The sequence below is a fragment of the Equus quagga genome, chromosome 15 (assembly GCF_021613505.1).
Source record: "Equus quagga isolate Etosha38 chromosome 15, UCLA_HA_Equagga_1.0, whole genome shotgun sequence".
Taxonomy (NCBI): domain Eukaryota; kingdom Metazoa; phylum Chordata; class Mammalia; order Perissodactyla; family Equidae; genus Equus; species Equus quagga.
Genome location: NC_060281.1, coordinates 64,519,866 through 64,545,461, shown reverse-complemented (window position 1 = coordinate 64,545,461; position 25,596 = coordinate 64,519,866). Strand labels below are relative to the sequence as shown.

The window sequence follows — 25,596 nt, the reverse complement described above, 5'->3', positions numbered from 1 at the left end:
CTTCCTCTACTTTCTATGTGGGACACCTACCACAGCATGGCTTGACGAGTGGTGCCATGTCCGCACCTGGGATCCGAACCAGCGAACCCCGGGCCGCCAAAGCAGAACGTGCGAACTTAACTGCTGCACCACCGGGCCGGCCCCTGGATGAGCTTAATCCTAACCACCTTGGAGAGGATGAGCAGAGGTGGGTGAATATACGGATGTAACTGCCTCTCTCATCCAAGTTCACAGACCCCTGATCGCGCTCGTTGGTCCACAGACCCCCATGGTTAGAGAGTGACGGTTTGGGCGGGAAGGGACGTCTTTAGATGGAATGGTGGTCAAGGAAAGCCTTTTGAGGAGGTGACTTTGGGGCTGAAACCAGCGTTTTGACCTAGAGCCAGTCAGCACAAAGATGTGACGCTGGGACGGGAGGAGCTGGCGGTTGGAGGGATGGAGAGGGAGGAAGATGGCGCTGCTCCGAGGAGCATTGCTGATACAGGAGACAGTGAGACTGTTATGGGGTCCTGGGGTGGTCCCGGCGCCAGAGGACTGTGGCTTGGACCAGGGGGTAGCTGGTGGGTGGAACTGGAGGAAGGAGAGGAAGGCAGGTTGCAATGGGAAGGCACGAGGCGATGTCATTTGGAGACAGGCCTGGGTGCCACTTGAGACCAGGAGAAAAGAGGGAAAACAGGTTTGCCAGGCTTGGAAAGCAGGATATTGAGATTCTGGAGTTGGGGCCCAGAGGCTCGGAGGGGAGCCCTCAGGAACTCTGAGGAAGCCCAGGCCCTGGTCCCCGCCCCCGGCTCTGTGATGACCCAGCCTGGACGGGCTTCTCATGCCTTTAGGATGTCCTGCAAGGCTCGTGACTGTCTGTCGTCCATCAGTGAGGCAGCTACTGTCCACGACAGGCTGAGTCACCCACCTGGCAGGTGCAGAGGCTTTGGGGCACCCTCAAATGACTTCTGCAGGAGCCAGTCTGGCTGGCTGGAGGCCTCGGCCAGCTTGGGCCTCACTCAGAAGCTGCTGAAGTTCAAGTGCTGGAGCCCCTGGGGCTGGGAAGACGCTGGAGGAAGCCGGGGCCGCTGGACCTGGCAGTCACTCACCCCTCCTCCCTCCAGGCCCTCAAGGAGGGCTTCCTCCTTCACCTGCCCCTGGACATTGGCACCTGATGTGCCTCTTAGGGCCACGCCCACCAGCTCTGCACCCCTGGGCATGGTGGGAGGCCCCTACCCAGCAGTGGTCACTCCCCATCCCTCCTCCTCCAGCCCCTGCCAACTGCCAACCTACTTCTGTCTCCATGGATTTGCCTAGTCTGGACATTTCGTGTAAGTGGAATCATACAAGATGTGTCCTTTTGTGTCTGGCTTATTTTGCTCCACAGAATGTTTTCCAGGTTCATCCACGCTGCAGTGTGTGTCAGTGCCTCTACTTAAATCAACTTTGTTAAGGTAAAATTCACACACAATTCAATGCACACACTTTAAGAGTAGAGTTCAGGGGCAGCCCCGTGGCCTCGCGGTTAAGTTCGCGCGCTCCGCTTCAGTGGCCCAGGGTTTCACCGGTTTGGATCCTGGGCACGGATATGGCACGGCTCATCAAGCCATGCTGAGGCGGCGTCCCACATGCCACAACTAGAAGGACCCACAACTAAAAATATACAACTATGTACCGGGAGGCTTTGGGGAGAAAAAGGAAAAATAAAATCTTAAAAAAAAATAAGAGTACAGTTCAGTGAGTTTGGACCAATGTATAGGCCCAGGCGCCTGTCCCCACAGCACTATAGAACATTTCTGTCACCCCCAAAGTCCCCTCCTGTCCTGCCACGGTCAATCCCCACCCCAGGCAACAACCAGTGAGCTAATTGCCTCAAGGGTGGACTCAAGGGTGGGTTTGCAAGCATTTAACAGTTTTTCCAAATTGTTCTTTCTCCTTTTGTTATGCTAAGGAGATGCAATCACCAACCACTCTGAACCAGAGGAGCCTCTCCACGAGAGCAGTGCCTGGACCTCTGCCTCATTTTTCACGCTAAGATCTCTCCCGGAGCTTAGGCCTTATTACTGTGACCTGCAGTGTATGTGGAGGCACGTCTTCCAGCTGAGCCTGCACAAGTGAATGCCCACTTCTCCCTTTTGAATGTTCATTTCCCATCCCAAATAAATGTCCTTGCTTCCCATTGTTCAGGGACACCATGACTTGGGAAATGATTCCTCGTGGTCTCCTATTTGCCGCAAACGTACCTTACTTTGCGAGACGACTCCTCCTGGTGGAGAGTCTGATGTCGTTCTCCAGGAGGGAACCCGCCTCGCTTTGGGGAACATACCCAGAGTGAATCCCGCACAGGCAGAACCTGCAGCAGGGTCTTTGTGTCTGCTTCCTCCACTTTGCATGAAGGGTTGAGAGGTCCCTTTGATTTCGAGGGAGCGTTCTAAAAAATAAAAATGGCAAGTAATAGGATATATTGGAGAATATGAGGAAGCCATTTGGTGTAAACCTAACTCAGCCTGACCTTGTCTTTCCAAAAGGGCCTGACCGTGACTGTTGAGCATGCATTGTATATCTGCTTTAGATATTCCCTATGGCAAGAGCAAAGGCCCTTGAGATAAAGGTGCAACTTCCCTCCCTCTGCCAACGTTGGCATTTCTTTAAGGATTAAGCATCTTTCCTTAGGCTAGGAACTGATTGCTGCGCTCACCTGTGACGGCCCAGCTCGAGACAATAGACTTGCCTCCTGCTACACCCTCCAAGATAGCAGACCCACTACCTGCTGTGTCCATCAAGCGCTGTGCCGTGCTGACAGGGCAATCTTGTGACTATTGTGGGAGGGACATTTCAATCATATGTGAAACGTCCTGTATGGGGGTATATAACCACTCTGTATACCTCACTTCTTCGGTGCCCTTTCTTCCTTTGGGAAGAAAGGCCCCAGGCCATGGTCCTCAGATTTCAGCTCAGAATAAACTCACCCAAATTTTCATTTATAGATTGGTTATGGATTATTTTCATCAACAGTTCCAACGTGTGGGGCTACCACAGTTTGTTTCTCCTTCCACATGTTGATGGAGCTTTGTGTCCATCTCTGGGCTGTTACAAACATCTTCCATCTGTGATTTGGGTAAACACCCAGGAGTACGATTGCTGGGTTGAAGGTAAGTTCATGTTTACTGTTACAAAACCACGAGTTTTCCGTGCCTAGGGGGACACAGCAGAGCCCTTCCCTTGGGCTTGGGGCTGGAAGGGGCTGGCTGCCTGGCCAGGCCAGGTGGGGCCAGAAGCCACCCAGGATTGAAACCGGTCCAGAGCCTCCTTCTAACTGGACTCCTCAACTGTCACAGTCCCAACCTTCTGGGAGCCAGGAGGCAAATCCCCATCCCACCCCCTCCCTTTAAGCTCTGAAGAGCCTTAGAACCAATACTGGCTCCAAGGAAAAGGTGGGGCCCACCGCTCTTTTTGTTTAAACCAAGTCTGAAGCTCCTGAGACCCAGCCCTGGGCCCTGAGAAGCTTTGCCTAAAGTCCCTGGAGGAGGACAAAGACTTTTCCAGAATGAGATCAGGGGCTGACTTCACAGTGCCCGAGGCTGGAATTAGCTCGACCCTGAGGCAGGGAGGTGTGGGGTCATGTTCGAGAACTCCTCCTCAAGAGGCTGGCAGTGTACATTGTTCTACTCAATCCTCTTCATCATCAATCCCATTTTCTGGGCGAGATAACCAGACCAGAACCCAGGTGACTCCCCAGGCTCCACCCGGCGCGCCCACCCAGAGGGACCCGGGCAGGTTCAACCACTCAACTCTCAGTGGGCAGCCCGCCAAGGGGGTGTGGCTAGGGCTGGAGGAGGGGACCCCGTGCTGCCAGGAATGTTTCAGTTGCAGGAGCGGGTCAGCTCTGGGCACTGTGGACTGGGCTGATAGAGAGAGGAATGGAGAGGAATCCTAGGGTTTTGCTTGTATCTGCAACCACTGTGTGGAAAAATGATCCCAAACTTCCAAGGAGAGCAGCTTGCTCTTTCAGTGCCATCTCGGAGCATCAGTCAATAGGCCCACGAAAGGGTTACTTAGCGAGTTGAGGCCAGGTCAGCAAACTTGTTCTGCAGCGGGCCAGATGGTGAATATGGCTTTGCAGGCCACACAGCCACTGTTGCCACTGCTCAGCTCTGCAAGTGCACCTTGAAAGCAGCCACAGACAATAAATAAGCAAGTGGCCGTGGCTGGACTTCAGTAAACTTTATTTACCAAAACAGGCAGTTAGTATCCAGAATACATAAAGAACTGTAACTCAACCCAGTTAAAAACTAGTCAGAGACCTTGACTAGACATGGCTTCAAAGGTAAACAAACGGCCGAGCGTGTGAGAAGATGCGCAACCTCTCGAGTCACTAGGGAAATGCAAACCAAACCACAGCGAGAAACCACTTCACACCCACTAGGATGGCTATTTAAAAAAAAAGCTGAAAATAACAAGTATTGGTGAGGAAGTGAAGAAACTGTGCACTGCTGGTGGGAATGTAAATTGGTACAGCTGCTGGGGAGAACAGTATGGAGGGTCCTCAAAAGATTAAACGTAGAATTCCCATATGATCCAGCAATGCCACTTCTAGATATATATCCAGAATAATTGAAAGCAGGATTTCGGGGAGATATTTGCACCCCTATGTTCACTGCAGCATTATTCACAACATATAGCTTTCACAACAATAGCAAAAGCGTGGAAGAAACTCCAGTGTCCACCAATAGATGAGTGGATAAACAAAATGTTGCATATCCATATAGTGGAATATGATTCAGCCTTAAAAAAGAAGATAATTCTAGCACATGCTGCAACATGGATGGACCTTTTGGATATTATGCTGAGTGAAAAAAAGGACAAATACTGCATGATTTCACTTATATGAGGGACCCTAGAACGGTCAAATTCATGAAGTCAGAAAGTAGAGGGGCTGGCCCTGTGGCCACGTGGTTAAAGGTCCACACACTCCACTTTGGTGGCCCGGGTTCGCTGGTTCTGATCCCAGGCACAGACCTCCTCCACTCATCAGCCATGCTGTGGAGGGGTCCCACAGACAAAATAGAGGAAGATGGACATGGATGTTAGCTCAGGGCCAATCTTCCTCGAAAAAAAAAAAAAGGTTAAGATGGCAATTTTTAAGTTATGCGTATTTTACTACAATTAAGTAAAAAAGAAAAAAACCAAGTGCAGGGCTGGACTTGGCCCCTGAGACCGTGTTTTTGGATCCTTGATGCAAGGGCCCGCACCTGTCTGACTTGCTGTGGAGTACTGTTGGAAAGCTGGGTCTGTAATGTTCTCACCACGTTAACTTGCAAGTTTTTGTTAAGCAGAGGGCAAACGATTTCTCGAGGTAGAAAAGATGATCAAAGGTTAAGGATTTGTCATGGAGGAAAACAACCCATTTTGTATCTGACCGACCAATCTTATTCTAACATTCTTCTTTTCAAATCTCTATAAATAACACATTCCTTAAATTCCACCCAGGAACCATCTCTACTGTCCTCTGGTTCCCTCCTTAATGGGTTAAATAATCCTCCAGCCCACATTTTTTCCATATTGGTAAAAGAGTTAGTTTTTAATTTTTTGAAAATTATGCTCAACACTACTGTAATCATGATGACACAAGAATGTGACCCTCCATCTGTTTTAGGGCACACAAACCACCCCACACCCCCAGCACCTGGGACAGACATTACTAATTGATCACAGAACCCTCAGAGTTCTCTGCTTAAGGCTCTGGGTAGCCACCACCAGCATCTGAAATGACACCCCTTGGCCATTCCTTCTACAGAAGGTGGCAGCAGCACTGCAGCCCTGGCTGGGTGGGCGGTGGCATCTCCATGGATGGTGGTGTGTTTTTCCTGTGTGTGTGTGGGTCTTTCTCTTCATCCAACCTCCTTTCAGCAAATCTCTTTACTGCCTGCTGGGCCTTGGGCTGAGTGCTAGAGGTCAGAGATGGACAGGACTCTGTCCTTGTCTTGGGAGGTTTGCAGACCTGGAGGACAAGGAGTGAGTGGTCCCGGCGGAGCCATATTGCCAGGTAGAAATCCCGGAGCTGTTACTTCCTAGCTGTGTGACTTTGGGCGAGTCACCTCAGTTCTCTCGCCCTCATTTTCTTCTCCCATTGTGTGAGAGTGACAATAGGAACCTACCTCCTAGGGTTGACATGGGCATAAGGGTTTCTTCCTATACAGAGTGTCGTGTGCACACAGCAAGTGCAGTTGATTCCAGCTATTCTCTGTACTTATGCTCTATAACGTCGCCACGGTCACGGGGCTGTCAATACTGAACTGTTGCTCCAGAGGTAATACGGGGTTGGGTTCCACCTGTGTCACATTTTTGTCAATTGTTCAGTACATAACCCCATTTTATGTTTCTGTTTAAAGACATCTTATTTAATCTATATTGTTGATTCATTAACACCAAACCTATGCCATCAGCTCTGTACCTCACGCCTAACAAAGGGCACCTGACACACGCATTTCCTCCATGGCACGTGGCAGCCTTCTCACGCTTAGGGACACTGGAGAGCACTTCAGCTCTACGCTTGGCGGCCATTTAAAACAGTGAAATCACCAACGAAAAGCACAAAAATGCACAAAATGTCACACTCACTAGACCACATGGGCCCTTGTTGACAGTAGGAGAGCTGACACAGGGGGATGGTCGCCTGGCTCACCCGTGGCTGGAAATGAGCACCTCAGGCGACTCAAGTTTTTCACCGCTCTGCACATGTTTGTGAATGACCACGCATGTGAGCATTGATTTGGGGTTTATGAAAAATTTAGCGAGTAGGCAAATTTGCAGATACAGAACCTGAATAAGGAGGATCGACTGCACACACTGGCGTTGGCAGTGTCCAACAGAGCAGGGCAGGGACCCGTGCAATCACTGAGAAGCCCAGGTGGGGGATTGGCCGCACCCAGCCTCCCGCTGCTGCCTCCTTCCAGGGCTCAGTAACCTTTTCCAAACGCAAATCCCATCTGCCCCTCCTGACTGCTGCCTGCTCACTTCTTGAGCGCAGAGTGAAGCCGTCCATCCCAGACTGGGCAGTGCTGGGCTGTGCAGTCCCCAGGCGTCGGGCCCCCTCCAGCAACCTTGGCCCCAGGGGCTGCCCCACCTGTTCTCTGCCCTCTCCTCGGTTGCGGTTTTACCACCGTTTGTACATTTACTGCCCCTCTTTCCCCCTACCCCCACTGCTGAACTGGAAGCTCCGAAAAGAGGGGACTTTCTTCCCGTGGCAACTCCAGGGGCCTGGGTGCAGTGGGTGTTGAAGAGACACCCATTGAGGGGTGGGGGAGGGGGAAGGGAATGCTACGGCTGACCACGTGGCACTGGGAGAGCTCTTCCTGGGAAAACAGGGTGGTGGGCCAGAAGGCTTCTTGCCCCTGCCGGCTCTCACTCTCACGGCCTCTGGCCCCCTTCCAGAGTAGCGAGCCTGCATGTCCTGGGGCCTGGAGGAGTGACTGGGTGCAGGGCTTCCCGGAGATCCTGAGTCTGTTCCTTCCAGAGCATCAGTCTGTGCAGCAGCTGGGCTGCTCAATTGAGGCAGCGGGGAGGGCCCTGGCCAGAGAGCCTTTTCGAAGCCTGCTGCACCCACCCAGGGCTGTTACTGAAGGCTGGGGGTGGCAGGAGGGGGATTGTTTAGAATTCTGCATTTGCCACAGCAATGCTTGAAAATGATAAGAAAATTCACACTAGTACTCACGGTATACAGTGAAAAGGACTGACTCTCCCAAAGCAACCACTTGGTTCTCCTGTGAATGAGAATCATGGCTCTTTCTCTTACTGTCTGTGTGACTTTTGTCACATTACCAGCTTCACTAGGCCTCAGTTTTCTCATCCGTAAAATGGGGATACAATAGCAAGTACCTCATGGAATCGCTGTGAGGAGTAATGAGTTAATAAACGGAAAGACCACTGCATACGGTAAGCAATGGGTGAGCTGTTATAATTACACTATATGCTGTGGACGCATACATAATATAGCACTGCGTGGCAACTGAGTATACACATACGTAAACCTATATACACACGTAGGTATTGTACGCACACACCCCTCCAGTGACTTTCTAAAATGACAAATTGTAGCCTAGTTCACTGTTTTGCACCTTGCTTTCACTTAATTATAAACTTTGGAGCACTTTCCCTCCGATCACATACATATTTAACTGTCTCTAAGAATCTGCTGTTTATTACTCCATAGAAAGGAGGCACCAAGATTTGTGTAACCTTTCCTTTCTGATGAACTTGTGGGCTATTTCCTAGGTTTTGGTGCAATTCGGGGGACAAGTGTTACTATCAAACGCAGTTTTAAATACATAACCGCTAACGCAGCCGTTCTTTTTCTAAGCATTTATCCTATCCAGTCCCCAGCCCTGGGGTACACACGCCACGCCCCAGGTATTAATGGCGGCTATGGCAACTGTGCATCCCCGGGACACGCCGACAAGTGACGTGCGGCTAGGCTGCGGCGGGAGAACCGGCTGGGGAGCGAGCCCCGGCCAGCCCGTCTCCCCCGGTCACCCAAGGGGGCGGGCCCGCCGCAGGCCCCGCCCCCGACAGGGCCCGCCCCGCCGCCCCGCCACCCACTAAGCGCGGCCGCTCCCAGGCCCCGCCCCCGGCCCCGCCCCTCCGGCCTGGCCCGCCCCCGCCCGGCGCGCACTGCGCCTGCGCCGGCGTCTCAGGCTCCGGGGCCCGGCGGCCGCGGCTCTTTTGTTTCCTCGCCGGAGCTCGATTCGGATCCCGAGTCCGAGTCCGACCCGGGTCGGGATCGGAATCGCGGTCGGATTCGGAGCCGGAGCCGGATCAGCAGCCCGGGCGGGAGCGGGCCGGGCCTGCCGATGGCGCGCGCCCCCCGCCCGCCGCCCCCGGCCCGCGCCGCCTGAGCCCGCCCGCCCGCGCCATGGAGCCCGGCCGCGGCGGCCTGGAGGCCGTGGGCAAGTTCGAGTTCTCGCGCAAGGACCTGATCGGGCACGGCGCCTTCGCCGTGGTCTTCAAGGGGCGCCACCGCGAGGTGAGGGGCCCGCGGGCCGCACGCAGCCCCGGCGAGGGGCCCCGCGTCCCCGCCGCCGGGGACCCCTGAGCCCCTGGGACACCTACACCTCCCCGGGAGCCCCCTCATCTCCAGAGGACCCCTTCATCCCCCCAGGGACCCACTCCCCCCTCCGCCGGGAGCCTCCCATCCCCAGGGACCCCCATCCCCCGGGAGCTCACCCCTCTACCCCAGGGTCCCCCGCATCCCCCGGGCGACCCCCACCGCCGGGACCGCCAGGTGCTTACCTGGCCTGGGGCGGCCTTCGAGAGGTTCCCGGCCCCTGAGGAACGTGGGCACTTGGTTTTCAGAAGCACGACCTGGAGGTCGCGGTCAAGTGCATTAACAAGAAGAACCTCGCCAAGTCCCAGACGCTGCTGGGGAAGGAAATCAAGATCCTCAAGGTGAGCGGGCTTTGGAAGCAGCGGGGGAGAGCGTGGTGGGTGAGCTGCCTCACTCACAGGAAACTTGGGTTTCTGTCCTAGGAATTGAAACATGAAAACATCGTGGCTTTGTATGACTTCCAGGTAAGGCTGGGGCTGGTGTGGTGGGCGGGGGGTGCGTTACCCTCGCAGGCTGGCCTGGAACAGCGTCAGGCCCTGGGGGCTTGGATCCCAAGCTAGCCAGGTCCTGGAGACCCTGCTGGTCGTGGGCTGTTCCAGTCCTAGTCCCACGTCTCTGTTGGAGGAAGGAGCTGGGCCTCCCCGTGTGTAGACCGGTGTCTGGCCTGCACAGCTGCAAGGCCTGACAGACCCTGGAGACCCCATCCTCAGCCTAGTGTGGGGGCCTGGGCGCCTCTGGGCATGTTGGGAGAGTTCCCACCTTTCCTGCTGCCTGACTGCCACCGGCACCAGCAGTGGACGCAGGCCAGGCTGAGTTACTCTGACCACCAAGTGAGTGAGGTCTGGCTGTAGTGTGACCCCCAGGGTGTCTGACCCAGTGGTCCCCCGTGAGTCCTGTCTCCAGTGCAGGCCCGGGGTAGTTCTGGCTGCCTGGCCCACCTGTCTGGGCTGGATGATTGTTTGTTGACGTTGCTCCAGCGGCTTGGCATTGGCCGGCCTTTCCCTGCGTCAGACTTGGGGGAGGGGCTGACGGAGACTCCTTCTTGCTGGCAGTCCGGGCTGGCCACCCCCGGCAGGAGGCCGTCGCCTGTCTGATGAGGCCACTTTAGGCCTAGGCCGTGGCCAGCGTCCCCCACTGCCCTCAGGGCCCTGGGCCTGGCCGTGGGGCCCAGTCTTGGCGAGGGTCCGGGACCCTGGCTGCCCAGTTTGGGGACTTGGGAACCTGAGGCGGCAGATCTGTGGGCCAAAGTGCTGACTAATGGTTTTGAAACCTGTTTACCGAGGCCACGGGACCAGCCCCTGGCTGAGGGGAAGTTCCCGGCCCGGCTGTCTGTGTTTTGGTGGCCTCCTCCCCTGTCCGTTCCCTCCCCCGTCAGAACTGGGCTGAGGCATGACATGAGGTGACTTGGGCAGGGCCCAGGTCAGTAGGCAGCGAATACTTGGAAGCCAGGCAGGAGACACTGTGTCTTGGGGCCAAGAGGGCAGCCGCCTCCCCGCCCCCATCCTCCCCTCCCCTCTTCTCCCGTGTCCCTCCTCCTCCCCTTGTCTGTCCCAGCCACACACCTGGTTGCGGGCAGTGCCGCTTCCTCCGGGGTTGGCAGCCCTGCAGCTTCCCCTCCTCTGAGGACTGCTTAGAGGCCAGCGTGGCCTCTCCCATCCAGGGGCCAGGCACCTCCGCTGGGGCTCAGGTGCTGGGTGGTTCCCTGAGTCCTTAGACTCCTGTCTGAGACACACGCGGGACCCAGGAAACATGGCTTTTAAAAATAGGTAGTAAATGATTTGGCTCAAAAAAGGGAAATAGTACATAAGGGGACGAGGAAAAAGGTAGTTCTCCTGTCCCTGTCCCAGGGGAGCTCCACTGTCACCTAGAGGCACCCACACCCCTGCTGGTTGTTTCTGCCTCTCTCTGGGGACAGGGACACATTCTCACGTACTCTTCGCCACACCATCCACTGTTCTGCACTGTGGCTTTTTTCACTTAAGCGTGTTTCTTGGAGAGGTTCCGTGTCACCTCATATAACTGTCTCAATCCACATGTCAGAAATTAGACTCCTCTCCTCCCAAGAAAATTACCTCCCGATTCCCTCTTCAAGGTTACCACCTCCAAGCACAGTGGTCCAGAGCCCAGACTCTGAAGCTAAACAACCTGGTTCCAGTCCTGGCTTTGCCGCTTAAACTAGCTGTGTGTCCTTGGGCAAATGTCTTAATCTCTCTGTGCCTCCTTCTCCCTCTGTAAAACAGAGACCATGGAACTGTTTGGTTGAGACTGGTCATGGTAAGCACTGTGTGAGTGCTGGCTGCTATTGCCTTTGTGGCTGTGGGTGTTACCTGGAGCTGTAGTGTTCCTTTGCCCCATGTTCCATGGCTGACCTCGTCAACCCCCCACAGAGGGACAGGTGGTTGTTCTGGGATTCAGACACATCAGCAGTGTGGTCCTGACTGTCCTGGCACTCACCTTTGCCATGTGTGCATCTGCAGGGTGGGTTCCTAGAAGGAGAGCCCCTGGGGAAGAGGCACGGGCCTTCCTTGGGGCAGTTGCTGTGTCGTGGTCCATGGAGGCTGGACGGCGGCCTCCCAGCGGCGCTGCCCTCAGGAGGGACTGTCTGCCCACAGCCTGGCCGGGAGGTGGGGTCTCAGCCTGTCATCTGGGCCTGAGTGAGGGGTGGAAAATGGCATCTTTTATGGTTTTGGTTTTTGCTTATTCTCAGTGTGGCTCAGCCTCTCTCCGTGTGCGTGAGTGTTGCAGGTGCCTCCCGCCCTAGGCGCGTGTTCCCCTTGGTCTTGCTTACTGAGGCTGGATGGCACTGTGCTTACTGGCGTGGGCTCTGAGCCAGCTCCCCCATCAACTTACCTGTGTGACTTTGGGCAGATTACGCAGCCTCTTGGTGCCTGAGTGTTACCTGTGAAGTGGGAGATGATAACAGTGCACCTATGTATATTGTAGGGTCGTTGTGATGACACCTTGAGTCGACAGATGTTAAGTGCTTAGATCTGTGCTTGCTACGTACTAAGTGCTATATAAATGTTATTGATCTGTAGGAACTCTTTATATGTTAAGGGAAGCACTCTCTTGATAGGTTGCCAGTCCTCTCCCTCAGGTTATTTCTTGTCTGTTGAGGTGGTTTTGTTTTGGGGCTCTACAGAATAGGGACATTTGTCAGGTCGATATGGGTGCCTAGGAGATGGGCCCCTTGGATTGTGCTCTGTTCTGAGGCCCCCAGACCCATGGGAAGGCAGCAGCCCCTGGCCTTCCATCGAGTGGTAGAGGAGTGGGCCCTTAGTCTCACGCCAGTGTGCTGTTTGGTGTCTGGGTGTGTTCCTGCCCAGGGACAGTAGCCACTGCAGGAATCGATATAGACTGTGCAGCCAGGACCAGCCCTGCCCAGTGTGCCCTGAGGAGGGCTGATGGTCACCGGCCTTGCCGACAGTAACCTCCCCTCGCCCCCCAGGCCAGCACGCCATCCAGCTGGTTCACACAGCTGGATGTGACTCACTCACCCTGGGCGGGCAGACAGCCAGCTCCTTGTGAGTTCCAGTTTGGGACCTCAGTCAAGGGGAGGCTCTTTCAGGACAACGTTCCAGAGTCCTGGCTCTTGGCAGTGGGCTCTGTGAGCCCAGGCAGGTGAGCCCAAGATGCTCCCCTCCCTGAGAGGGCCTGGGCTGCCAGGCTAGGCCAGAGTGGGGGTGGGATTCGGGCAGCATGGGGGCCCTTTGGTACCAGGTTCCAAGACAAGGGCCTGGCAGTTCTGGAAATTGCCTGCCAAGTTGCGTTATTGTTTTATCTATTTTTTTAACTTAAATCTTGAAACATTTACATACCAGACAGTGCAAAACGCAGATTACCAAGTGCTCGATACAGGAGGCACCTGTGTGGCTCTTATGCGGGTGAGGAGTAGAGCTCGGTTAGCCCCTGAAGCCTGCTCCTTGCATTTCTCTGCCCCAGAGGGACCCTGGGTCCTGCTGTCTGTGAGGACTTCCTCCTGGCTGGTGCTCCTGCACCTGGGCCCTGGATGCCTACAGCCTGTCTTGGCGTGCCCTCGGCCTCACACCAGGGGTGCTGTGTCTCTGCTTGCTCTGTTGCATCCCGTCCTGGGCCGCGCTGGGACGGTGCCCCAGGACAGAGCTGCCGTGGGCATTGTGTGTGTCAGATCTGCAGTGTCACTGGGCTGCCCACCAACTAGGGCTGGGTGAGTCTCCGGGAGAAATGTGTAGATTTTGTGTTTTCCGAGGGGTTGCACCAGCTCATGCTCCCCCCTCTCCCCTGAAAGTGTCCCCTGCTTTTCCTGGAGCAGGCCAGGCTGCAGCCCCCAGGATGCTGCCAGCACACAATGGCCAGCTGAGGAGGCTCCCCAGGAAGGAGGGTGGGGCCAGGCATCCCTTCCCTTCTGGGAGCTGTCCAGGAGAGCCCAGCCTGGGGGCGGGGAGTGACTCTGCTCCTGTGGGCGGCTTGTCCTGGCCTCAGCTGTGGCTTTTGCCACCCTCTGGAGCCAAGACAGCCGGCTCCCGAAGAGTTAACTAGGTCAGTGCTGCCCGCTGCCGCTCCCCCCTCCGCCCCAGGCCGACCCAGGCGGAAACCGGGATCCTATTAGGCAAAGCACCTTAGCACCTTGGGGTGGGGCGGCCTCCTACGTGCCTGGACACCCGTGCAAGGCTGCCCAGGACACCTGGCCCTGATGCCCGGGCAGCCCTGTCCGCACGGCCTGTGGGCATGCCACCAAGAGATGGCTCCGTTTCTTTGTCCCTTTAAAGGCTTTGCCTTGTCGTCTGCCTTAAGTGCACAGGTTGGGTTCACCACCCACTTCCCTGGGGGCTGCACAGTGGAGTGGTCAGGACTCTGGGTCTCAGCCCAGCTCTCCTCTTCCCTGGCCGGCTCCGTGACTGGAGCAGAATTGCAGCACCTCGCTGTGCCCCATTTTCTCCCCTTAAATAGGCTATGAGATCTGTCGGATCTACCCAGTCCTAGAGTAGCGGGTTGACTGTGGATGAAGGCGAGCCCGTGTGTTCATTGCAGGACGTGGGGTCTGGTGGGCCCATGCCTAGGCCCACCTAATACGTTTGTATTTACGTATTAATAATATAACAGACTCGAGGCTGGCCTGGTGGTGTAGTGGTTAAGTTCGTGTGCTCCGCTTTGGTGGCCCAGGGTTTGTGGGTTTGGATCCTGGGTGCAGAGCTACACAGTGCTCACTAAGCCATGCTGTGGCAGCATCCCACATACAAGATAGGGGAAGAGTGGCACAGATATTAGCTCATAGCCAATCTTCCTCAGCAAAAAAAGAAAGTGTGTATATATATGTGTGTGTGTATATGTATGTGACAGACTGCCGAGAACCTGCTACCTGAGGACGGCAATATAGCCAGTAGCTCCTGTCCGCCTTCCCCAGGAGGTGAGCCCTCTCTGGGGTGGTGTGATCATTAGGAGCCCCAGACCAGTCTTGGTCCTTTCAAGTGTCTAGATTGAGTCTAGACTGACCCTCAAGGAGGTGGCTTGGTCGCTAGAGCCTGCTTACTAGGTCCTCACTCACTGCCCAGGGGAGCTTGTGAAAACCAAATTTAGCCCATGTGGGGGCTGGCAGAGGTGGAACCTGAGGCCTGTTTAGGTTATGGGTGGGTGGTAGGCTGGGCAGGGGCAGGTCAGCTGTGGCCACCGAGACCGTGCTGACCTCTCCTTGCCCCCTGGGGGGGGCCCAGAGAGCCAGCTTCCCCAGAGCGGGGTCAGAGACACCCAGCAGTAACTGCATACCCCAGATGGATGGGGCGGCCAGGCCCTGGGGAGGGAGGGAGTTGTGCATGCATCTTCTTAGAGAAGTATCCTGCCCAGGGCCTGGGCGTGCGCTGCTGGCCATGTGGTTGGGCCCATCTTCTCGTCCCGGCCAGGGCTCGGGGTGATGCTGCTGGGCTCTCCTGGGACCTGGCTTGGCCTTGGCATGGGTCCGGGGGAGGCTGAGGATACACTCGAGCCGGCCTCTGCTTCCAAGCCCTAGCCACCTGTGTTGACCTCGTCCGGCAGTGGCCTGGGTTCCTGCCTGCTGGAGTCAGCACATGAAGGCTGGCCCGCTCCAAGTGCCTCCATGGCCAAGCTCATAGGCAGGGAGCCAGACCCCAGGCTGAAGGGGCTGTCGAAGCTGTCCTCTGTTCCAGGGTGGTGGCCCCGAGTCTGCGTGTGCCTGCGAGGGCCTGCTGGGGATGAGGCTGACCTCGGGTACAGGGCAGGAACGCTGCAGTCTCTGACCCCCCTGGGTGAGGGACAGAGATCAGAGGGAGGAGAGGAGCCGAGACCCCCACAGCCCTGTGCATCCAAGAGCCTCCCCCCCCCCCCCCCCCCCGTGATGTGCCAGGAGGGCTTCAGGGGAGTCTTAGGGAAGGGGTCCTCTGGGGAAGTGACGACAACGAGCTGTGACCTCCTGCCAGCAGGGAGGGGCAAGGGCCTGGGGCTGTCAGGGAGCTGGGCTGGGAGTGCTAGGGCCACTGAGCCTGCAGGCAGGGCTGAGTGGGGTCTGGGGGTGCCCAGAGGTGGCCCATGGCTGGGGTCTTGGGCAGGAGGGTGCCTGGCATTGCATTTGGAAGCTCACCTGTGGCTGGAGTGTTGGCGGGGGTGGGGGTTCTTGGGCACAAAGGAGACTCTTTTGTCACTTCTGCCACAGTGACCTCCTTTCTGGGGGAGGGTGTCATGGGTTCCGGGGGCGCCCCTGCCTTTGTGGGGAGAAGTGGCTGGCAGGGCAGTGGTCGTACCTCCCAGCCCATAGCCTGCACAGCCGCGCATGGTGTCGTGACCCACTGGGGACACTCAGCAGGGATGCCTGCTGCGTCTGTCCTTGTCACGTTGTCCTGCCTGTCCTGGCTCTGTGGGTGAGTTTGGGGCTTTCCTGGGGAGCAGGGTGCCGACTGTCGGGAGGACAGGCTAGAGCTGGCATCTCCTGGGGCTAAGTCCTGGCTCTCCCCATCCGGCTGTGTGGCCTAGGCCAGGGGGCTCAGCCCTTTTGGTCTCGAGACAAGAGTGCTCATGGGGGGCCCCCTGCCCTTTCAACCTCACTGGTGAGGAGTAAATTTGGGAGTACACTCAGCATGTCACTGGAGGTGGCCACGGTCAGGGTGATAGCAGGCGAGGGAGCAGGTGGCCTGGGTGTCACGGGGAGTGGGTGTTGCGATCTCCTGGGCTATTTCTGGGTCCTTACCTCTTGCACCCGCCCTGCCCTCGCTGCTTGAGAGCCTCCGCCTGCCTCCGCCCTCGTCGTCTCCCTCCGTCCTAGGCTCTGTCTCCCTCTGGCCCCCAGCCATCCAGCGGCCCCCGTGTGACTGGGGATTCTCGGGTCCCTGCCCTGGGTTATCTCTCCCCCACAGCTGGCCTGGAAGGCTGGGCCAGGGCCTGCTGGGCACCTTGGAAGGCTTCTGCGTCCCTGCTGGGACACGCCTGAATGACGAGAGTGTCGGGCCTGGGAGCACAGGGTGGAGGCATGCTGGAGCAGGCCTGCCTGTCCCATGCCTAGCCAGGCCCAAGGGGTTTCCATGTCGGCCTTGCACCCTGAGAGAGTGCTCTACTCAGCTCGCTCCCTGAGGCATGCCCGCTTGGACACAGAACCTCTCTGTTTGTGGAACTCTGGGAGCGTGGAGGGCTTCTCTTGTTTTTGGCGGCTGACATTTAAACATGGAGTGTCACCCATCTACTTCGTGTCCCCATTCCTTTGTCCACTGCATGTGGGTCTGAGCAGGGGTCCTTTGTCCTGCCAGGGCTGTTCTGGGTCATCCCTGGGACCTGAACTGGGGGGAAGGTGGTAGCCCGCTCCTGGGGGTCTGGTCTCTGTTTCTGGACCTCAGGTCCCTTCCCCTGAAGACCACCTAGAAATATCTTTCCTGCAGCCATCTCTCCCTTTCCCCGCCCCCAGGCAGCTTTGAGAGCTCTCGGGCCAGCTTCCAGACTTGCCCCCTGTACTGTGGGGGTTGGACATCGGAGCTGCCCATGGATGAGGGCCTTTTGCATTGTGCCATGGGTGCTGGGGCCCAGGGAGGGGCGTCCTCCCTGTTCCCAAGGCCCCATGGTGTGCTCCTGCTGAAGGAGTTTGGGGGTCCATGCTCTTGGCTGGCAGAGCCCCCCTCAGTTAGGGAAGACCCTGCCTGGGGAAGAGTCGGGGGCCTGGTGGTGGGAGGCAGAGAGGTCAGGAGTCCGCCTGCCTGCCTGGTTGGCTTGGCTTCTTGGGCCCCTGTGGACTCAATGGTGACCTGGGGCTCTCAGTGGCACCCTGCTGCAGGAGGAGCCCCGGTGGCACCTCGCCTTGAGGGTGCTGACTGCTAGGGGCGGAGGGTCTGTGCACTGGCCTCGGCACCAGGCTCCTCCTCAGTTTCATGAGGGTGGACAGAGCTGAGGATGGCAGTGCACCCCGAAGCCATGGGTGGCTGAGGACTGAGCCGGAAGCTGGCCTGGAGCTGCGGGCTGGCAGTGGGCTGGCAGCACTGACCTAGAATTTTGTTGATGTCTTTGATTCTGGGGCCAGGAGCTGAGCAGTTTCTGCAGCATGAGGGTCAAGGCCCTTACACCCTGGCCGTGTCCCTTCTTGGGGGCGTGGGTGTTCCCCCCCGCCCCGCCGTGGGTACACTGGGCCAGGACTCGCCCCTCAGAGAATGGTAAGCTGAGCTCCTGGGAGGCAGTGTCCACACCTGACTCTTGACACCCTTTTGAGACCTCAGCCTCTTTCCCCAGACTGGGCTAATGGAGTGTTCTGAATGGTTGCTTCTCCTGTCACTCAAACCCACCTGCAAATAGCCTCAAAAACAAAACAGCAAAGCGCACTGGGCTCTCAGACGTCCTCATCTCCTGACCACTAACCGACAGTCTGAGTCCTGACACACAAGGCCCTGGGGCCCTCCAGGCCAGCTGGTGTCCACGCTCTTTGGCCTCTCCTGCTTGTAGCGCAGGTGGAGTGTGGCGGGCACGTGGGGGTGCTGAGTGCTCAAGTCGCTCTGGGGCACAGATGGGCCTCCCAGAGGGCTGCTGGAGTCGGGGCAGGGTGCCCTCCCCTCCACCTCTCACTAGTGCCTCTTCTGTGTCCTGCAGGAAATGGCCAATTCCGTTTACCTGGTCATGGAGGTGAGTCCCTGTAGGCCTGTCTGTGAGGAAAGGGAGGCCAGTCCCTCTGGCTTTTGGGCCTCTTTCACCTGGGGGTTAGAAGTTGTCCACATGTCCGTGGGCTTTGGGTCTTGGCACCAGGAGCTCTGGTGGCCACAGCAGGTGCCCGAGGGGTGACAAGCGCCCCCACTGACCTCTTCAAGCACAGATTGCAGGGGACTCCTGCCCCAGGGAGGAAACAGGGCACCTGAGTGCCCGGGCAGGGAGCAGATGTCTTGGCATAGGGTGGTGGGAAGACCTGGGCAGGGTTGGAGGGTCTGCCCCAGCTGCTGACCAAGATGTCTCCCTGGTGTTTTGCAGTACTGCAACGGCGGGGACCTGGCTGACTACCTGCACAGTGAGTGGATGTCCTGGGACTGGGCTGGCCGCACACCCTGCCCCAGCCTGCGAGCGGGCCCTGAGTGAATGAGCCTGCACAGCCCTGATGGCGACCATGGGTCCTCCTGTCCCATCAGGAAGCAGAGCCCCATCAGGGACAGCCTTGCAGGGTGGACTCGGCCTGGAAGGGCCCCTCTTGAGTGGGGCCCCAGGCGGTCTGCCGGGATGTGGTGCCTGCCCTCCATGTGGCCCCTCAGACCTGCAGGGTCCCTGAGGCATCTGGCTGGCTGTTCTGCAAGATGCCGCTCATCCTGAGCACCCTGGGCCCCCGGTGAGGCCTGGCTCACTGCAGAGGGGCGGGCCTCCTTAGGGCCCTGCCCCAGGTGGAGGGTGGCTTCTTCTGTGTTCACTGCTTGTCGTCAGTTTGCTCAGCCCCTCATTCATTGAGGGCCAGGCACAGCGTGGGGGGGCGTTGTTCCTCACAGAGCTGCTGGCTGTGGTGCTTTCTGTGAGTGCTGGGGGAGGAAGCTCCCGGAAGTAATCATGAACTCAGGAAGGAGCAGGCATGTTTCGCAGCAGCACAGAGTGGCCGTGGGGAGGTGATACTGAGAGCAGGTCGGAGTTGGGCGGCATGGGGGGAAGAAGGTTCCAGACAGAGCCAGCAGCAGATGGGCTGTGGGGACAGGAGCATGTGTTTGCAGTGTGAGTGATGGGGGCCTGGAGACCTCAGGTGCCAGGCAGGAGAGTAGAGTTTCATGGCAGTTTTCCAGGGTGTAGCATAAGAGTGGCACTGGGCAGGAGGCCTCTCCCCCAGGGTCCACGTCATCCATCATCCTTGTCCTGTTGGGCTCACAGCCCCTTGTCCAGGGTGCCTGGGTGAGCTGCACCCCCCTGAGCCCTGTCTCCCCACAGCCATGCGGACGCTGAGCGAGGACACTATCCGGCTCTTCCTGCAGCAGATCGCGGGCGCCATGCGGCTGCTGCACAGCAAAGGCATCATCCACCGTGACCTAAAGCCCCAGAACATCCTGCTGTCCAACCCCAGCGGACGCCGCGCCAACCCCAACAACATCCGCGTCAAGATCGGTGAGGCCAGGCCGGTAGGGCCAGGGAGGGGCCGGGGAGGCTGGGGCTGCGGCGCCCTCCTCACGTGTCTCTCCTCACCCGCAGCCGACTTCGGCTTTGCCCGGTACCTCCAGAGCAACATGATGGCGGCCACGCTCTGCGGCTCCCCCATGTATATGGTAGGTGGGCCGGCCCCAGCCCCTGCTGCCCGTCTCCAGAGCTGAGTCCCATCCTGTGGCCTTACCTTGGGTGGTAGCCAGTGTGGCTGTACTGTTGTTTCCCACCAGATCTGTGAATTGGGTGATACCTGGCTGGTGTCTGTCCTAATTGGCTGGTGTCTGTCCCGATTGGCTGGTGCCTGGCTGGTGCCTGTCCCGATTGGCTGGCGCCTGGCTGGTGTCTGTCCCGATTGGCTGGCGCCTGGGTGGTGCCAGACTTTGGTCATTGCACGCTCAGTGTCCATTCTTGCACTGAGCTGCGTTTCTAATATGCCACAGGCCCCTGAAGTCATCATGTCCCAGCACTATGACGGGAAAGCAGATCTGTGGAGCATCGGCACCATCGTGTACCAGTGTCTGACCGGGAAGGCGCCCTTCCAGGTGAGCGGGCCTCAGGTCAGAGGCAGGCTGTGCTGGGCCTGGGGTGACCAGCCAGATCACACCCTCCACCTGACACTCAGCTTTGGGTCCCAGGACGGCCCCCAGCCATTAGAATCCTGCAGCCTCTCTCACTAGAGTGAGGTGGCCTCCAGCTCCCTGCTGTGCAGTCCTTTCAGGGCCATGGCCGGAGCCCCCACTGGCCCCGGGTGCATCTCTGTGTGTCTGTGTGTACATCTGAACCAAGTTTCATGGCCTCCCTCCCACCCATTCCACTGCTGGCGTGACCCATTAAATTGGTGTTAGGACACCAAGCTCTAAGGCATGCCCCACATTTGGAAAGCAGTGGCCCACTGCAGCGGGACCCCGGAGGGCCTGGTGCTCCGAGCCCACGCAGCAGGTCTTTGCACGCTGTCGTGACCTCATGGCCCAACTTGGCAGCCCTCATCTGTCATCTGCTTGCCGCACAGCCCTCTCTGACTGCCCAGTGACCCAGGCTGGCCCCCCTTGCTCCCTCCCCCCCTTCCCCCCTGCCATTTTTTCCCTGCTTGAGCACATGGAGGGCTGCCCTTGCTGACGTGTCAGCCTCAGGGAGGCAGGGTGCCGTCTTGGTCTCAGCTGTACCCCAGTGCCTGGCACACAACAGTGCTCAGTGAGTGAATAAGTGAATGAACACACATGTGCTGGGTGTTCCCCACTGGGGGCCAACCCACTGGGAGGGGCGAGCTGATTCTGGGGCCCTTTTCAGGGTGAGGTGCCCAGGCTGCTCTTTAATTTCAAGAAGGAAACAAACAATCACACCAGACACTTGGATGCACCCACACCAGGCTGCCCTGGGTGGGAGGGAGGCCCAGCTGCCCTGCTTCCAGCCCCCTGGCTGCCCTTCCACAGTCCCCACGGCTCCCCAGCCCACACGGGAGGATCAGGGAAGCCTGTCCGTGGAAGCGTGTCGGGGCCCGCAAGTCTGGGCCAGCAGTCCTGGGCGAGGGAATGCACGGGACAAGGCTCTGAAAGGAGCAATGGCTGAGTGCAGCCGGGCACTCACAAATCGTCCCCCACCAGGCCAGCAGCCCCCAAGATCTGCGCCTCTTCTATGAGAAGAACAAGACGCTGGTCCCCATGTAAGTGCCCCTCCCCCAGCCTAGGCCCCTCCTCCCGGCAGACCCCCCAGCCAGGCTGCCCTGTCAACGCCATCTTTTGGCCCCACCCAGCATCCCTCGGGAGACCTCAGCCCCACTGAGACAGCTGCTCCTGGCTCTGCTGCAGCGAAACCACAAAGACCGCATGGACTTCGGTGAGTGCCCAGTCTGGGTGGCTGCCCCCAAAAGGCATGGGGGACAGGACCCCCAGAAGCCCCTCTCCGCTCATCCGGTCCTGTAGGGCTCACCGATTTGGGGCAGGGGCCCTTCTAGCTGCGTCCCTGGTGGCCCACATCCTGCTTGCTCCCAGCTCCCAAGGGCCACTCTGGAGGTGGCAGGGTGGGTTTCCCCAGTGCCCACAGCTTTTTTCCCAGCAGCATAGGCTGTAAACCCCCAGTTTTGCAATGGGAAGCACTGCTGGGAAACCACCGTCGGGCAGGATGGGTGGGGCCTGGCCCCGGCCAGATGGGGTCAGATGTGTGGAGGAGCCACCAGCTGGGGTCTGTCTCCCTCGATGCCTGGCGTGGTGCTGGCTGGGATGGTTGCCAAAGCCACTGGAGCTCGGGCCCCAGGGAAAAGCTGGGGGGCCTCCTTTACCCAGGAAACACTTGGAGTCACAGCTCTGCAAGGCATCACTCACCCTCCTTCTTGCAGATGAGTTTTTCCATCACCCTTTTCTTGATGCCAGTGCCACTGTGAAGAAGTGTGAGTTCCCTGAGGGTCCCGAGGCCACCCAGAAGGTTGGGGTTACTGGCTCCTCAGCCCTCCTCGAGCCTAGGGCGGCCTTGGGCCATAGCCCCTGGGGTCGACTCTAGAGCTGTGCTGACCAGGTGCAGCAGGTGGGGGTGGAGCTGGGGCCCCCACAGGTCAGGAGCAGGGGTGTGGGGTGGTGAACTGCCCTGCCCTCCCCATCCCTGGCTTCTCTGTTTTGAGGGGCCCAGGCCAGCAGCTATCTGCAGCGTGGGGTGGGGTGCCGTGGGATGGGGTCTACAGGGACAGAGAGCGAGCGTCCACGCTGACCCCTACCCTCTACCAGCTCCACCTGTGCCTGTGCCCTCGTACCCCAGCTCGGGGTCTGGCAGTAGCTCCAGCAGCAGCTCCACCTCCCACCTGGCCTCCCCTCCGGTGAGTCACCTGCCGGGGGCTGGGCCCTGGGCTTCCCTCCCCTCGGGTTCAGAGCTGCATGGACCTCAGTCAGGGCGCTGTCATTATTTTTGTTGTGTCGTCTGATTGGGTCAAGACCCAGGTGGACAAGTCCTGCTTGTGGCATGTTGAAGCGTTAGAAGTAGGTGAAGGCCCCTGTTAGCCTCTCCTTGTCCTCCAGGCCAACCTGACATCCATCAGTCCCCGTCCTTCAGAGCCATGTGCACACTACACGCACATGTGTGGAGATGTACAGACCTAGGTGGACATGTGTCCCCGTGCAGCCCAGCACAGGGTTGGGACGGGGTCTCCACAGTGTCCAAGAGGTGGGGTGTTGGGGCTCAGAGCTAGAACCCCCATCCCTCTGTCTGTCTGTCCTGCCAGGCCGGGGCTGGGCTGGTGGTGAAGACACCTCTTGCTCACGTCTGAAGGCAGGTGTTCTGGACACCCATGTGCTGAGTGCAGAGCAGGGCTGGCCAACAGGCAGCTTGCCCCCTGCACATGCCCCCGAAGCACTCCCCCCTTCGGGCCTTTGCAGGACCGATAGAGAAGGGAGCCTCCCCAGGAGCTCCAGGAGCTGAGTGCTTCCCCCTGCCCTGGGCAGCGGGCTGTCTTCGTCCAGTGACTGTCCCATGGGGTCCCGGCTCCACTTGGCATGTGGCATCTCAGAAGATAAAGGAAGGGAGTGGCCCATGGGGAGAGTGACGTGCAGACCCCCGTTCTCAGCACCCGTGGCCCTGTTTCACCCAGGCCCTGGGGCCTAGTCTCAGTGGTCTCTCCTCTGACTCCCAGTCCCTGGGGGAGATGCAGCAGCAGCTACAGAAGACGCTGACCTCCCCAGCCGACGCCGCCGGCTTCCTGCAGGGCTCCCGGGACTCGGGCGCCAGCAGCAAGGACTCCTCCTGCGACACTGATGACTTCGTCATGGTCCCGGCCCAGTTTCCAGGTCAGGGGGCTGCCATGTGCACATGTGCATGTGGTTGCAGACTTGTGTCCACCCATGGGCCTTCAGAGTGGGCTTCTGGGAGCTTCACACCAGGTCAGCTTGGCCACAGTCCAAGCCTAGTCCTCGCAGTGGTCAGCGGGTGGTCTGTGGGCCAGGTCATGCCTTCCACACCCCTGGCCCTGCAACCACCCTCTCCCAGCACCTTGTCTCGTCTTTGTTTGCGTATTGAAAGCACCCCGTCCAGAGCACCTGCTCCAAGTGATGGAGCTGCCACCCACTCCGTGTTTGCTGAGCGAAGGTGCTCAGACCTCTGGGGTGGGTATGGCTTTCCCAAGCCCTGTCTGGGTCCTCATTCTGCTCATGACCCTGGACTCTATCACTTCCTTTCGCTGTTGCTGGCCTCCCCAAGACCCCTGGGCCTGGGCTGCGTTGGAGCGGGCCCTGGTGTACACTAGGAATTGCGGTGACTCATGCTGAGCCTGTTGGCTGGGCTCCAGGGGGATAGGACAGCCCCTATCCTGCCTCTGGCAGCACCAGGAAGGCACCAGGAAGATAGGGCCCTGGGAGAGGAGGTGGACAGGGCAGATGTGGGACCCAGGGGCCCTGGAGGAGGGGTCGGTCCCAGATGGGGAGCTGTGGAGCCTGGCTTGGAGTAGGTTAAAGGCTGCTGAGGGGGATCCCAGGGTCTCCGTCGAGAGCCCTGAGGTCCAGCGAGGCAAAAGGAATTCTCAGTACAAGTGATTGAAGTGGAGACACGAGAGCTCTGGTCCCTGGCGCTCAAGGGTCCCACACTGCCCAAGCGCTGGGCTGAGCCTCAGCCGTCTCCCATCTGCAGGTGACCTGGTGGCCGAGGCGGCTGGTGCCAAGCCCCTACCAGACAGCTTGATGTGCAGTGGGTAAGGCCTGCCCTGGGCCCTCACCTTTGGGGAGACAGCACTGGCTCTTGCAGGCTATTCTTTTGCCCCGCCTGGGTTAGACGACTGGGAAGGGCCAGGTCTGCTGTGCCCAGTGCAGGACGGTGTCCTTGGGAGGGCCAGGTTCTGCACACATTTGGCCTGAAGGTGCAGCCCTGCCTATCCACTCTGTCCTCACCAGGAGTTCGCTAGTGGCCTCGGCTGGCCTGGGGAGCCATGGCCGGACCCCGTCTCCCTCCCCGCCCTGCAGCAGCTCCCCCAGCCCCTCAGGGTAAGCAGGGGCCCAGGGCCAGGGAGGGGCTGTGAGTGGCCCGGAGCCAGAGTTAGGTCTTTCCTCGGTGTCATGGTACCCCCAGCCCTGAGTCAGGCCCTGCTTTCGTTCAGGCCTGGCTGGACACCGAGTCCTTGCAGATGGTCCAGCAGAAGGGACTGGGGTCGAGGGGACGTAGACCCCGGGGTGGGGGGCTGCAGGAACTGCCAGAGCCCAGCGCTGCCACCACCCTTGAGCCTGCAGGGCCAGGTGGACACAGGCTTCTGGAGCTGGTCCTGCCTCCCTGTCTTCTATCTGACCTCCTACTGGGTGTCCCACTGGCTGGTCCCAACCAGAAGTCACCTGGGGCAGAGAGTGGATGGGATGGGGTGCGCACAGTCCCCAGTGCCTGAATGGCAGCAGCGCTGGGTGTGTGCAGAGATGAGGAAGCAGGTTCCCCAGGGTGGCCTCTGCCCCAGGATGTTTGGGCCTGGGGTTGAGCCCAGCACCCCATATCCAGTGACCCCCAACCTTTCTACCCCCTGCAGCCGGGCCGGCCCGTTCTCCAGCAGCAGGTGCGGTGCATCTGTCCCAATCCCAGTCCCCACTCAGGTACAGAACTACCAGCGCATTGAACAGAACCTGCAGTCGCCCACCCAGTGCCAGGCCCAACGGTGAGTGCAGGGCCCCCCGTACCAGACCCCACGGCGAGTGCAGGGTCCCCAGTACTAGACCACACAGCGAGTGCAGGGTCCCCAGTACCAGACCCAACCGTGAGTGCAGAGCCCCCTGTACCAGACCACACAGCGAATGCAGGGTCCCCGGGACCAGACCCCACAGTGAGTGCAGGGCCCCCTGTACCAGGCCCAACGGTGAGTGCAGGGCCCCCCAGTGCCAGACTGCACAGCGAGTGCAGGGTCCCCCAGTGCCAGACCCCATAGCAAGTACAGGGTCCCCCAGTGCTAGGCCCCATGGTGAGTGCAGGGCCACCGTGTGCCAGGCCCTAGAGCGAGTGCAGGGTCC

The 25,596-nt window shown here is 58.7% G+C and overlaps 1 protein-coding gene and 1 long non-coding RNA gene across 4 annotated transcripts in view; one reads left to right on the top strand and one right to left on the bottom strand.

Annotated features, from left to right (window-relative positions):
* LOC124226442 (uncharacterized) overlaps positions 1–9,387 on the bottom strand; it is a 17,749-nt gene extending 8,362 nt beyond the window's left edge. Inside the window, exons 1-2 of the long non-coding RNA XR_006885307.1 lie at positions 9,268–9,387; positions 2,223–2,410 (exon numbers count right to left, since the gene is read on the bottom strand). This is a non-coding gene — a long non-coding RNA (uncharacterized LOC124226442). The remainder of the gene's footprint in view (positions 1–2,222; positions 2,411–9,267) is intronic.
* The window catches only part of ULK1 (unc-51 like autophagy activating kinase 1), a 24,463-nt gene continuing 7,508 nt past the window's right edge, over positions 8,642–25,596 (top strand). For 2 of the 3 annotated variants that reach the window (XM_046639755.1, XM_046639756.1), the window contains exons 1-16: positions 8,642–9,001; positions 9,331–9,423; positions 9,505–9,546; positions 18,131–18,163; positions 18,503–18,539; positions 19,433–19,606; positions 19,691–19,764; positions 20,083–20,184; positions 21,244–21,302; positions 21,393–21,475; positions 21,975–22,025; positions 22,357–22,445; positions 23,256–23,409; positions 24,245–24,305; positions 24,505–24,594; positions 25,122–25,247. In XM_046639755.1, the coding sequence (XP_046495711.1) occupies positions 8,891–9,001; positions 9,331–9,423; positions 9,505–9,546; positions 18,131–18,163; positions 18,503–18,539; positions 19,433–19,606; positions 19,691–19,764; positions 20,083–20,184; positions 21,244–21,302; positions 21,393–21,475; positions 21,975–22,025; positions 22,357–22,445; positions 23,256–23,409; positions 24,245–24,305; positions 24,505–24,594; positions 25,122–25,247 (1,379 nt within the window). In that variant the 5' untranslated portion in view covers positions 8,642–8,890. The remainder of the gene's footprint in view (positions 9,002–9,330; positions 9,424–9,504; positions 9,547–18,130; positions 18,164–18,502; positions 18,540–19,432; positions 19,607–19,690; positions 19,765–20,082; positions 20,185–21,243; positions 21,303–21,392; positions 21,476–21,974; positions 22,026–22,356; positions 22,446–23,255; positions 23,410–24,244; positions 24,306–24,504; positions 24,595–25,121; positions 25,248–25,596) is intronic. The other variant, XM_046639754.1, reaches the window with a different exon arrangement.